This window comes from Apodemus sylvaticus, chromosome 7, assembly GCF_947179515.1.
Source record: "Apodemus sylvaticus chromosome 7, mApoSyl1.1, whole genome shotgun sequence".
In the NCBI taxonomy this organism is placed as follows: Eukaryota; Metazoa; Chordata; class Mammalia; order Rodentia; family Muridae; genus Apodemus; species Apodemus sylvaticus.
In genome coordinates this window covers 54,928,786-54,942,211 of record NC_067478.1, presented here as the reverse complement: position 1 = coordinate 54,942,211, position 13,426 = coordinate 54,928,786, and the positions used below count along the sequence as shown (strand labels likewise).

The following is a 13,426-nucleotide window of genomic DNA, read 5'->3' as shown; positions in this document are numbered from 1 at the left end:
TTTTTTTTTTTTTTCTGAGACAGGGTCATTGAACCTGAAGCTTTGGCTAGACTGGCTGGGTTTTCTTAGGCTTTGGTTGGACTGACTGACCAGCAAGTCTCTCCTCACTGCCACAGTGCTTACCATACAACCACACCTGGTTTTTATACGGGTATTCAGGTTCCAAAATCAGGTCTTTGTGTTTCTGTTGAAAGTGCTTTACACACAGAGACACCTTCATAGCCATCAGTCACATTTTATGAGTAACACAGAAACATTCATTATTTTTCATAAGTAAATTAATGGCCTAACGCATCCAAGTTCATGTGGGAATGCGTCCAGGTTGGCTGAGACAGTCATGGCTCACGGCTTTGGTTCCAATGTGATTATGAATGGCTCAGTATTTCACTCTGAAAAGTAGTCTGATCTGAACAATAAATAACATACTCATTTTATTTAAAGGAGATAGCCTCTAAGTGAAGAAAAATATATCAAAATATAGCCCAAGGTTAAACTATCAATTTAAAAATATTCAAATAACCATGATGGTAAACTCACACGAACATGTCAAAGAGTCACAGTAAAGAGAATATTTATTAGTTTTCCTTGTATGTTCATAGAAGTAAAAATACTAGTCATCTTTGAGAAAGTCAGTGATACAGGAAAAGAAAAATTATGCAAGAGGCAAATTACAGCATTCATCCTTCATTTTGCATGTACACTTTACTGTGGAGTGGCATCTTCCATTCACCATTAATGAAAACAATAGGCATAGAAAACAGTGCTTTACATTTCAAAATTAGTTGTTATATTAATTAGAAATATAGTCAACTCAGCATCTTATAGAAATCTACCATTTCTCAGACTTAAATTATAAAGGCAATTTAAAAAGAAAAAAGCCATCTTTTCTATTAGCTGGGCTGAGATTATAGACTTTTAAACTGAAGGGAGGGGGTTTCTGTAGAACAGGCTCATAAACCAGTTAGAAGCCTGAAACACAATTTCATTTATCTTTATATTCTAAGCTTTATAGTGTCGCAGAAAATGTCCATCTGTTCAGCTGAGATTGCTGCAATAGTGAGTGGTCAGGAAGACTTAGTAGAGAAAGGTCAAAGGGGCCTCTTGACCCTGAGGACCGTGCCAAAGCAATTGGAGCATCGGAGCTGATACCTAGTGAGATACAGTTGGCTGAAGCGGGCTGTCTTTTAATTGGTAATGATAGTAAGGTTACACAGGGAAGTCATTGGCGAAAGAAAACAAAAAGTGTTCAATATAGTAATTTATTACAAGGCAGTGGGTCTGAGTGCTGAGTTGGGTTACCCCTGCCGTGGTGATAGCAAGGAAAAATGTACGGCAGCACTTAGCTGAAAATGGATGCCCTGCTGGTACCTGGGACGCATGGTGGCCGGTGATTGCTCGTGCCATTAGTTTGATAATATTGCCTTTGCCGTGAGCTCAGTTCCCCCACGCTCTCTGTGCATCAGCAGCAGAGTGAAGCCTTTCTCCTTTGTCTACTGCTCCCCCAGCCAGTCGGGCTGCCCTCCACCTGACCAGAGGGATCCAGATGATTTTACTGCCAACAACAACCGGGACCTAGGGCTCTGACTGTCTCAGAGAATGGCTGACACTTTCATTCGCACCTTTTGTTTGAGTGGCACGTAGATAGATGGCGTTCACTGTTGTTGGCCCAGTGATGGTTCCCGGATGTTTCACTCTGTAAGATGAGCTCTTCAGCAGCGTTGCCCCACCTGACATTGTGGTGTCCTGTGAACTCAACTTACTTGTCATAAACATATTCGGTTCAGGAAGAGTAAAACCCTTTGCTGACCTTTTATATTTAGTAATTGATCTTTAAAAGTCCCTTTAAAAGTGATATCAGTTTCTGACAATAAAAATCAAGTTCTCCCAAAGAAATATAAATAGTTCTTTTGGAGAGGTAATTTTTTAAAATAAAAGTATCCTTTTAAGGTTTATTTATTTTATGCATATGAATATTTTGCCTACGTGTGGGTCTGTCTGTGTGCCACGTGTGTGCCTGCAGAGAACTGGAGTTACAGATAGTTGTGAGCTACCATGTGGATATGAGGGATCAAACTTAGGTCTGCTGCAAGAGCAGCAAGTGCTCTTAACCATTAAGTCATGCCTCCAGCCCCTATAAAAATGCCTTAAGTTGAACAATATAATACCAAGAATGGATGCTAAGGAGACTTTTCAAATTGCTAGCACAAACATGGTAAAATGAATGATATTTTAAATTCACAATGCTAAATGTGAGGCATAATTTATGCTTTCAGCTTGTGTTTGTGCATAGTAAAATAGTATCACTATTAAAAGCAAGTTAAAATATATAAACATAAATCACTAGAACTTCCTCAAATCTGTATGTTTCAGCAAGGATCACTTCATCTCCTAGCTGGAAATACCCTCTTTTCCTCAAATTACAACAGAAATTTATCCCTAAGGTAATTATATCAACTCACTAGTAAATTACCACTTGGGATTAAACCCAAAACTTAAATTTAACTTTGATTATACAATTAGAATGCTGACTGCATATACAATGTTTATAACTATGTACATTTTCTGTGGTTAAAATTGCTGTGCATACATTTAGTTTGCATAGGTAAATTAAATCCTATGTTATGCAATTCTCCATGCAAGCGTCATTGCAGTTAATTTTGAATTGGTGTATTGTTGAAAAGTATATTATGTTTTCTTTTTCTAGATACACACAACTACACACATGCATGTGCACATGCGAGCACACATATACACATGCATACACACAAATACACTTGGCTTTTAACATAGGCAGACAATAATGCCCCAGGTAGGGTCATTATTGCTATGATGAAACACTATGATAAAAGCAAGTTGGGAAGGAAAGGGTTTATTTGACTTTCACAACCACAACATAGTCTATCTCTGCAGAAAATCAGGACAGGAACTCAAGCAGGACAGGAACTGGTGCAGGCCTTGGAGGGGTGCTGCTTGCTGGCTTGCTCCTCGTGGTTTAGTCAGCCTGCTTTTTATAGAACCCAGGACCACCTGCCCTTGATGGCACCACCCAAAATGGGCTGGACCTTCCCCCGTTTTCTGATTTTCTTTTTAAAAACAGAATCCCAAATGTTCAATTTTTACTAAGTGTAGACTCAGGAGTCAGATGGTGGGGTGAAAGCCTGCTAGCTCAGGGAAGGTGCCCAGCTGACCCTCCTCCACAACCAACATCCCAGAAGGAAGAAAAACAGTTCTGCTCCACATTGTTTAAAAAAAAAAAATACTCCAACCCGACGTTCCTCCTTTCTACTTCCTGTGCATCTCTGTGTCCTCCTGACTTCCTCGCTGTATATTTTCCCTATGTTCACTCCTGTCAAATGGTTGCTTGCTCTGACTCTTGACCTATGCTGATGTCATTCAATCTCCTTTACAATGGGTAGAAAGCTCTTGGATTAAAGGTGTGTGCTCGGTCTGAGCCACATCACAACCAGAAAAAGCGTTATCCAGTATATAATCTCACAGTGTGATCAATCATCCAGCAACACTCTTGCCTTAAAGGTGTGTGCTAGGGCTGAGCCACACCACAACTAGAGACAGGTTTTTCTAATATACAATCTCGGGGTTTACAAATATTCTGCATTACCTTCTCATCAATCACTAATTAAGAAAACACCCTACAGACTTGCCTAAAGTCTGATCTTACAAAAGCATTTTCTCTACTGAGGCACCCTCCATACAGATATCTCGAGTTTCTGTCAAACTGATATAGAACAAGCCAGCACAAATAGTATTATTCTGAGGGTAGAACTACTTAGGCCAAAAAGTAAGAAAGACTCAGACTGAATATAACCTTCTCCCAGCAGGGAATTTGTAGGTGGGCCAGGTTCTCAACATTGCTTGGTCATCTCAAAAAAGTCTGATAGAAAGTGTGTCCCAGCTAGGTCCCATCAAGTTAAGAGAGCATGGTGCTACAAGTTTTGGAAGCAATTGGACCCTGAGATTTTCAGGCTAACTGCAGCATCTTTGTGAGAATCGATGCATGAAAATCTCATACAGTGTGCCCATATTCCTTGTGAGGGATTGCTTGACTTGCTTAGTAAAAGTCTGCTTTGGTAAACATTTAGTTGTTATTAGTTAATGAATTCATTAACCAACTTATTAATTGATTTGCTATTGAGGTAGATACTAGGCATTCATTATGTCCTGTGTCATTAATCTTTGTAGACTAAGGCATTCTATAGCCAATATCTGTATCAAATCTATACTTTTAGAACACATGATTCCAAAGGGAAAATTGCATGGAATTGTTTGACATTGGATAAATGTTATTTCTTACTATATTTTTTAGGAATACCTCCTAACTTGTGTTTTATAGCTTAGAGTCTGATTTAAAAAAAAATACTGAAGTCTACAAAAGGGCACCTGCTCATCAGAAGCTTCCATCAAGCCAGCACAATGATTAGTCTTAGGAAGAGGGTGGAGAGAGGGGAGTCAGCGAGAGGCCCTTCAGCAGCTACTGGAAATGTATATTTTAAGGGAGATAGCTGAGTTCCGAGAACCAGGTGGATCCCAGTGGTAAAGAGCCTTCAGAGACAAGGTGAGACAGGTAAAACAGCATCTGAACTGTACTTGCCATGAAATTTTTATGTGCTTATGTGTATGAAATCAGTTAATGCTTTGATGTCTTTGGGGGTGGGGTGGGGAGTGCAATAGGCTTTCCTTTTCCTGGATATCATGTCAGAAACATGCACATTAAGTTGACTTTTCAGGTATGGTTTCTATGTCATTTAAGACTTTCCAAAATACAGTATAGCAGTATTGGTTTTCATACATCACTAATGGACCAAGGCTGAATTTTAGGAGTGAGTACTTGACAGAATAGAGAGGGCTCTGACATTTATGGAAAGGAAGACAAGCAACAACAAAACCTCGCTAGCTCTTTATACCACAGCACTGGGCTCAACTATGTGATTAGGCTGTGGATGTGATGCTATCAAGAATACAAGATAGAAATTTGTAAGGAGTCGGAATATTTGGGGTTTTTTTTCATATGGAATTCAGACTGTGTTACAGATGCTGGTTCTGATCAGTAAATTGAGTTATATTCAAGCAGTCCTTTAGTTTAGAATAACAATATTTTGCTAGAACAGAGAGATCACTCAGCAGTTAAAAGCACTGGTTGCTCTTACAGAGGGCCCGGGATTTGATCCCAAGCCTTGGCACTATGGTATACACCTGTATGTCACTCCAGTTCCAGAATATGGGATACCCCGTCTTGGCTTCTGAGGGAACTCCCTGTATGTAGCACTCATAAACATTTAAAATAATTATTGGTAGCCTAGTATAATGGTGCATATCTACAATTTCAGCACTTGAGTAGTGAAAGCAAGAAAATGTCTAACTGAAGACCAGTCATTGCTCTCTCTCTCTCTCTCTCTCTCTCTCTCTCTCACACACACACACACACACACACATATATATATATATATATGAAACCACATACACATAAAAACAAATCTGCTCTGGGTAAAGTTATAACCACACCTATAAATTCTACTCTTTGGGAAAAATTTTTGATGGGGGAAACTACATGGGAGTCTGTAATATTATGTAGTCATTACTAGTTTGTACTGCATTTTGATGCTAAGTCCTTTAAAAAAAATTCAATATTACTTCATTTACCTGATATGATAGCAAAATAACATCCAATTAGTAATCAAAGTGAATGGTACTTCCACAACAGAAGTAGAAAAAGCCTCCTTCCCAAGTCATCCACTATGTCACAATGTGTCAATCAAATGATTTTAAAGCAGTGATTATCAGCTCAAATGAGCATTACACCATTTCAATATTCTACTGTTATTTAGAGTTTTTACATTAGTTTTTTTTTAAAGCAAATATCAATATTTAGTAAAGAGAACCAAGTGCAGAGAAAGAAACAACCTACCTTTATTCAAATATTAATGGTGGGCATACTGCTAAATATTAATAAAACAATCTAGTAAAAAAAGGTTTAGCAAAGTAGTTGGAGAAAAATAAATCTTTAATGAAAATATTACCAATTTGAGAACATATCATTCAATTATAAGCAGCCATAAATATAGAAAATGAAAATGTAATAGATAAACATGTAAGGGGCTTATACAAAACTATATTTAAATATTAATAAAAATAGAAAGGTTATTGATTTAATAAAAATATGTAATCCCAAAGGGAAAACATAGTCTTTTAAAATTTATACTCATAAGTCCATATAATTCCTTATTTATTTATTTAAAGATTTATATTTATTTTGTGTGTTCAAGTGTTTGCCTGCATGTATGTATGTGCATACATGTGCTGTGTGCATGCAGTACCTGCAGAGGTAAAAGGCCATCAGATCCACCGGAACTAGAATTACTGACACTGGAAGCTATAACATGGGTTCTGGGAACTAAGCCTTTGGAAGGGCAGCCAGTGCTGTCTCTCAGTATATTTAATACTGAGAAATTTCAAAAGTCTTGTTGGTTGGATTTAGGAACTTAAGAATTGCATTATAAAATTCTAGAAAACATAAAATTATAGGAATTGATCCGAGAAGAAAGCAAACATCAGAATGGTAGATGAGAAACCTGTCTATCTCTCTCCCTATCCACCCAACACATGCTGTGATTAACAAAGCTGTGAGGTGTGTGTTTCTTCAAGCACAGATAACTAGACATGTAGAATGAATAAAAAGAGCCCAATAAATAAACCAAAGCTTGTTCTTTGGAAAAGATGGCATGTTAAATCAACAGGGAAAACTTCTCAAGTGGCTTTTGTATAATTCATTGTCACTTTATTTAAAATATTAAAAGTATATACCTATCTTCCACAAAATATACTTAGGAACTCACGTTTTTCACACAGATTTCTATAAAAGTATACAATGTAGGAGCAGCTTTAGTAATTGTGTTCTAAAGGTCTTAAGACTGTCAAAAAGGCACATTAAAATAATTTTTTATATTTAAAACTCTTTAAATACATAACAGAAGTGTAATAAAATTTAAAAATCCAATGACCAACCAGAAACATCTTAGTAGGATATTTGATAGACTTGCATTATATTTATAAAGGGGTTCTTACAGGTGGTAAAGAAATAGTACAATGACAAATTGTATAAAGATTGCCATTTATGTTACAAGAAAATGGATGGTGTGACAGTTTTCTAGTCAGCTTGACTCTTTCAATATCAGATATCCCAAATATAAGATATTTATATTACAATTCATAACAGTGACAAAATTACAGTTATGAAGAAGCAACGAAATAATTTTAGGGTTGGTCGTCACCATAATGTGAGGAACTGCATTAAGGGTTGGAGCATTAGGAAGGTTAAGAGCCACTCTTCTAGAATCACCTGGGTAGAGAAAGTCATGAGAAGCTGTCTACAGTAAGTTTGCCTGTGGACATATATCGTCTTAAGTTAAATGACGTAGGAAGACCCAGCCCACTGTGGGCAACCTGTTCCCTAGGCAGGGGATTCCAAGCTATGTAAGAGTGGGAAAATGGACCTGAGCACAAGCGAGCACGTAGTCCTTTAGTTTTTTTTCTCTTACCTATGGATGCGATGTGATTAGCTGTGTGAAGTATCTGCCTTGACTTATCACAGTGATGAACTGTGACCTGGAATTATAAGCAGAAATGTGCCCTGTCTCCTCCAAATTGCTCAGGGTTTTTAATCCCTACAACAGAACTGAAACCAAGATAGTTATTAAATATTTCTCACTGAAATGCAGCCATGCACATTTCCTGTTTTTGTGATAGTGACTGATGTGATGACTGAATAATTACTGTTACCTGCATTTGCCAAGTGTCTCTTGCTGGAACATCTAACAGTTTCCCCTTCACTCATCCCTGTCTCATCATTTTGTGATTCTACTTCAAATAAACTTTTAACAAACCCAAGAGTAGATTGATTTGTTTTAGGTGTTTGCATATTTATATAAGGGATACAAAACAAGTATTTATTTGTAGTCTGTGGAAATAAAGTAATTAAAATCTTTTGCCTCCTACAATTTCTGATTTGTGATCAGAAAAACTTCAAAAAGAAATACTATACTTGAGATTAGCAGGACCAGGATCAAGAGCTTTTTGAGTGAGGCATGGAGTGAACAGGAGACCATAGGCCTGGAGAAATTTTAGCAGAGCAACTTCTGACTGAACTGTAATTAGGGACTTAAATGGGCTGGTATTTAGAGACATTTGTCTCTCACTTAGGAGACAGTTTCTTAAGTGAATTTCCCTGGTCAGATGAAAGTTAGACATGGGCTTAAGGGAACTGTAAGAAGGGGCTTAATGGCTGGATTTGAAGACACCAGCAATAACAGCATGCTTAGCAGTCACAGGAGTAAGAGCCTTCTTTATTGTCTGTTGTGTTTTAAGTTAGATTTTCTTTTAGTACTTGTGTGAGTTGAAGGAGAGTAAGGAGGTCTTTATTTTTGTGTCATGGTGTATGTGTGTGTGTGTGTGTGTGTGTGTGTGTGTGTGTGTGTGTGTGTAGATGAATGGCTTCAGGTTTAAAAGAGTTTCTCCTGTGTGCTTTAATTTCATCTGTTCATTCTTATACCCTAATGTAGGAATCATTTACTAATTAATTTGTGCCTAAACTCCTAGCCTTTGCTTATCAGCCTCTTAAGTTTTATTCTTAAACTTCTATTAAGGTGCTCTTTTAGGAGCTGTGTGCTATATTGGTCTGTTATCTTTTATATGACAAAATGCCTGAGACATACAGTTTATAAAGACAGAAGATTCTTTCTGTTGACTGGTTTCTGATGTTCCAGTCTATGGTTAGTTGGTCCTTTGATTTCAGACATTTGGTAAAATATGATTTTACCAATCATGGAGAAGGAGAGCTTGGAGCAGAGCAAACTTGGTCAGCATCTAGCAGACAGGAAACAAAGAGACAGAGAAGTGAGGGTCAGAGTAACAATAGCCCACTTCAGTGAACGTGTTCAGTAATCTTGCTTCAGATGCTTCAAGGCTCTCCAAACAGTGCGATAAACTCAGAATAAAGCCCTGTCAAGTGGCCTTTGGGGGTGGGGGACTCATAAGCTCAAATCATGTAAAAACCTTATGAATTAGCTCTATTTTCTTTGGCAACACTGATGGTTGTTTTAAAAGAATTTATTGTTTAGTATCATAAAGCATAGAATTTTGTGGACATATTTAAAACACATAAAAGATGTTATATAGCCATAACTTTATAAATGGGATTGCATTTTTAAACACCATATGTAATGCCTGCAGATCTCTTGATGTGATATCATGTTTGGTATATCCTTGCCTTAACAGCCACATGACAGTTCCTAGGAGTACACCCCTGATGTATTTAGACAAATTGTGCCATAGACCATCTATTGTGGAGCTTATGAACATAAAAAATTTTTGTGCTATGCATTGTCTTTATATGACCTTGTGTATCTTTTAAACTGTCTTGTGGGATAAATTAGTTTTAAATAATTTCAATGTTAAATGGTCTATAACATGTTTAAGACTTTAACATATAACACCAGCTGCTTTCAATGCTGCAGAAACCATGTATATTGGTTCTGTGACATATGAAAGCACTCATTTTCTCTATGAAAACTGATTTTAAAAATATTCCTCTCACCAACCCAATTTCTGTCCATTTGTAAGCTAGTATTCTAAACATTAGTCCTACTAAAGTCTCTAAAAATAATACCTAATTTTTAAATCTCTAGATAGAATACTTATCTTAATTAACAAGAAACTTTAGCAAGTCCTGAGATGGCAAAATCAAAATGGGAATATGATTCCAGGATATAGTGGAGAAAGTTGAAAGTATAGTTATGTCCCTGGGAATTTAGGCCAATTTTAGCCACTCCATAGGTGATTAGAGAGAAGGGACCAATCCAGGCCAGTATGAGATGTTGATAACAGCCCAAGTCCAACATCCCTGAGAAACTGCACACACAGGAAAAATGTGGACCAAAGCTGATGATGTGTTCCACAAATAAATGAGAAAACACAATTCTGTTCCTTTGCTGGTCCACCTTAGATGGATGGAGGGAAATAGTTTTGACAAAGAATTGGACACTCTGACGTAGGAGTCAGAATTCATAATGCATGCAGGGGATGAAAACCTTAAATGTTTTTCACTGTCCTGTGGGTGACAACCAAGCATGTGACCAGTCACAAGCCAGAGTTTTCTCCTGAGGAATGTGTGTCCCCAGGGGCCCTCCTGACAGTATCTCATACAAATAGTCCCTGCAGTCAAGTTTATGCAAAGAACCAGGAGTCAGACACAAAATTCAAAGGCAGGGCAACATATTAAATAAGCATGTTTTGGGGTGAGGAATGTAAAAATAGTCTTAAAACACAATTGAGAATGGATCAACTGGAATTTAAAGCATTTGTACACATCAGGATAATGACAATTGAATCATAACACACACACACACACACACACACACACACACATGGAGTGACAGTTAAACCAGCAGGTGACTTCTCTACTACAAGAAAGGAAGCCAGAGTCTGCAGGATAATATCTTTAAAGAGACCTGCTGAAACAGTGTGCTCAGCAGAACTGTCTTTCAAGAAAACCATTCCATTGAGAGGCTAAACAAAGTTAAAAGTTGATTCTTTAAGAAGAATACCAACATTGAGAAACTTCTAGCATGAAAAGGAGGGAGAGAGGACAAAAACAAAGGAAAACAGACCTACAGTGTTGCAAAGTCAGCACGTGGTTATCAGATAAAGATAATTGTCAATTTGAACAATTATTAAAACTATTAAAAGGATTTAAGTCATGGTCTAAATATGTGAAAAACGTGACGTGGAACTTGACATGAGTTCTCTGGTTTATAGGAAAGCTTCTAAGGCCAAAAGGGAGACCAAAAGAAGGTGACATACTTTCATACTTTGATGTTGTCCTTGTTTTTTTGTTTTGTTTTGTTTTTTAATGTTACACGATTTTGCATCCAGTGGTGGGTGATAAATACATTGATAGATGTCCCAGACAATTAGGCCAGTGAGCAGAGGGAAAATTCCTAGAATTCACTGGGGCAATTGCACATCAGCATAGAGAGGCATGGAGACTATTTTATATTGCAGGCGAACTTCAAGAGCAAAACCTAAGAGGGAATTAAAGTTTAAAAATATAAAAACTGTGAATTTTGAAAAAAAATCTGTTAGTAACATTTTTATTTTCTCTGAGAAGGGAATATTTTAAAAAGGAGGAAATGCAAAAAATTATAATTGTTAGCATGCTTTCTGAACTGGAGACCACTGATCTTGCATATTCCTGAGTTTCACTTGAATAAGATAGGTATTCCTTCCCTTTTCATTGTTTCACCCTGTTGTTGATAAATTTTACAGCTATGACATATATGTCAGTGCCTCTGGGTAGGTCAGCTGATAATGCATGTGAAGGTAAGACTGGTGTGGAAAGAACTGGTAAGACTGGTGTGGAATCTGAAACCTGAGACCTTCAGCTCCAGCAAGCAGTTCTGACACTAAGATGTGCTCTGCTCAGGAATCCAAATAAGGGCAGCTTGTTGAGTTTCCTTCCATGATGCTTTCCTTTATATTGTTTGTTCTAAGTTCAGAGGATAGATGGATGATAGATAGATAGATAGATAGATAGATAGATAGATAGATAGATAGATAGATGATAGATAGAGCAAGCTGGAGATATGTCTCTGCAATTAACAGTTTGTATTGCTCTTGCAAAGGGCCAGAGTTCATTTTCCAGTACCCATATGGTGGCTCACATCTGAGTTCCAAGGGGTCAGGCACTCTCTTCATATTTCCGTAGGCACCCTCACATGCACTTGGACAAGTGCACATGTACACACACTTGCACAGGCATGCACACACACACACACACACACACACACATGCATAAAATGTTTTCTTTCTTAAAGGACTCTAATGCCACTTTTCTCCAGAGGTTTAGTTCTAATTTTCTCAGGGAAGAAGTTTTGAGGAGAGCAAGTTTATAGTGAATGTCAGAGTCTTCAATTTAGAAAAGGAGTTTCATAACTAAAACAAAACTGTCACAGCTCTCCTTATCTTTAAATACTTTTTCTGCCACAGTTACATCATAGAATATTAGTACACATTCACAGATCTAATATGCTTGTATCCTTCCCCTCAGGTTGCTGATGCCTCATTGGTCCCACGACCTTTTAATGTCTTGCCTGTGAAAACAAAATGGAGTCACATTGGCTTCCATGTTCTCCTGTTTGATCTGGAAAATCTTGTTGAGTTACTGCTGCCCACTCCCCTAAGTGATGTTGATTCTTCTGGCTCATTCTATGGAAGTGACATCTTGAGGAGAGCCAAGAGCACAGTAGAGAGGAAGACACTGACAATCAGAAGAAACAAAGCATCATGTAGCTCTCTCCAGACAGAGGCACAAACCAAGGCCAGCGGGGAGAGCCTTGTCCCTGCGGACAGCACCAGTAAATTCTCAGAGGAGAACAACGGCATTAAAAGACAGAAGAAAATGAAGAGCTCCAAAAAGGCACGTCCTACGCCATCCAGGAAGGTCGACGCCAGCCTCACAATAGACATGGCGAAATTGTTTCTGTCTTGCATTTTGCCATGGGGAGTGGATAAGGAATTAGACAGCCTATGCACCAGGCATCTCAGCATCTTAAAGCTGCAGGGCCCTGTGTCTTTGGGACTTGCCTCGAACGAAGACCTCTTCTCCCTGATGCTGCCCGGGTGGGATGCATGCAGTACTGAAACGAAGGAGTACTCTGGAGTAAATCTGTGTTCCAGAAAAGTTTTGGACTTGTCAAATAAATACACAGCCACTCTCCTGCACCATTCTGGAATTCCCAGAGGCCTGGACAACCACTGCGATGCTGTGCAACAGTCGGATGCTATAGTGTATTTACTGAGCAGACTCTTTTTAGTTAATAAGTTAGTTAACATGCCTTTGGATTTGGCCTGTGAAATCGACAGGTAAAAGCGCGAGGGAGACTATGATTCTCAGGCAGACATTAAGGCTGTCATGATCTTTCTGTGTTCAAGTCTCTTCATCTTTCTCCCTTCTGTTGAGAGACAGTATTAAAGTGCAATAACTTTTAAAAGTTAGAACCCATTTAAAAATATTTTACTATTAATTCTCTAGGTAGGAGGTTAATGGTATGTCTATGTTTTAATATTAATTCATTTTGATTAGGGAGATGTCTTCATGTCACACAAAAATAGAGACCTGAGACTGAGTCTCCAGTACCCACATGAAAGCTGAGGGCGGGATGCAGAAGGAGACAGATCTCTGGAACTGGCTGGCTAGCTATTGTAGCACAATCGGTGAGCTCTGGGTTCAGTGAGAGACCCTGTCTCAACCTATAAGGTCAAGGAAGACACTCAACACTAACTTAACCTCTTGCTTCTACATGCATACATACAGCACAAACATATGAGTATACACATCAACACAAAAATAAAATGG

General features: G+C 38.1%; 1 protein-coding gene across 3 annotated transcripts in view; it reads left to right on the top strand.

Annotated features, from left to right (window-relative positions):
- Positions 1 to 13,426, top strand: part of Wdr72 (WD repeat domain 72) — a 159,177-nt gene that overhangs the window by 64,866 nt on the left and 80,885 nt on the right. For all 3 annotated transcript variants that reach the window (XM_052187808.1, XM_052187807.1, XM_052187806.1), the window contains exon 14: positions 12,119 to 12,933. In XM_052187808.1, coding sequence (XP_052043768.1) covers positions 12,119 to 12,933 — 815 coding nt within the window. The remainder of the gene's footprint in view (positions 1 to 12,118; positions 12,934 to 13,426) is intronic.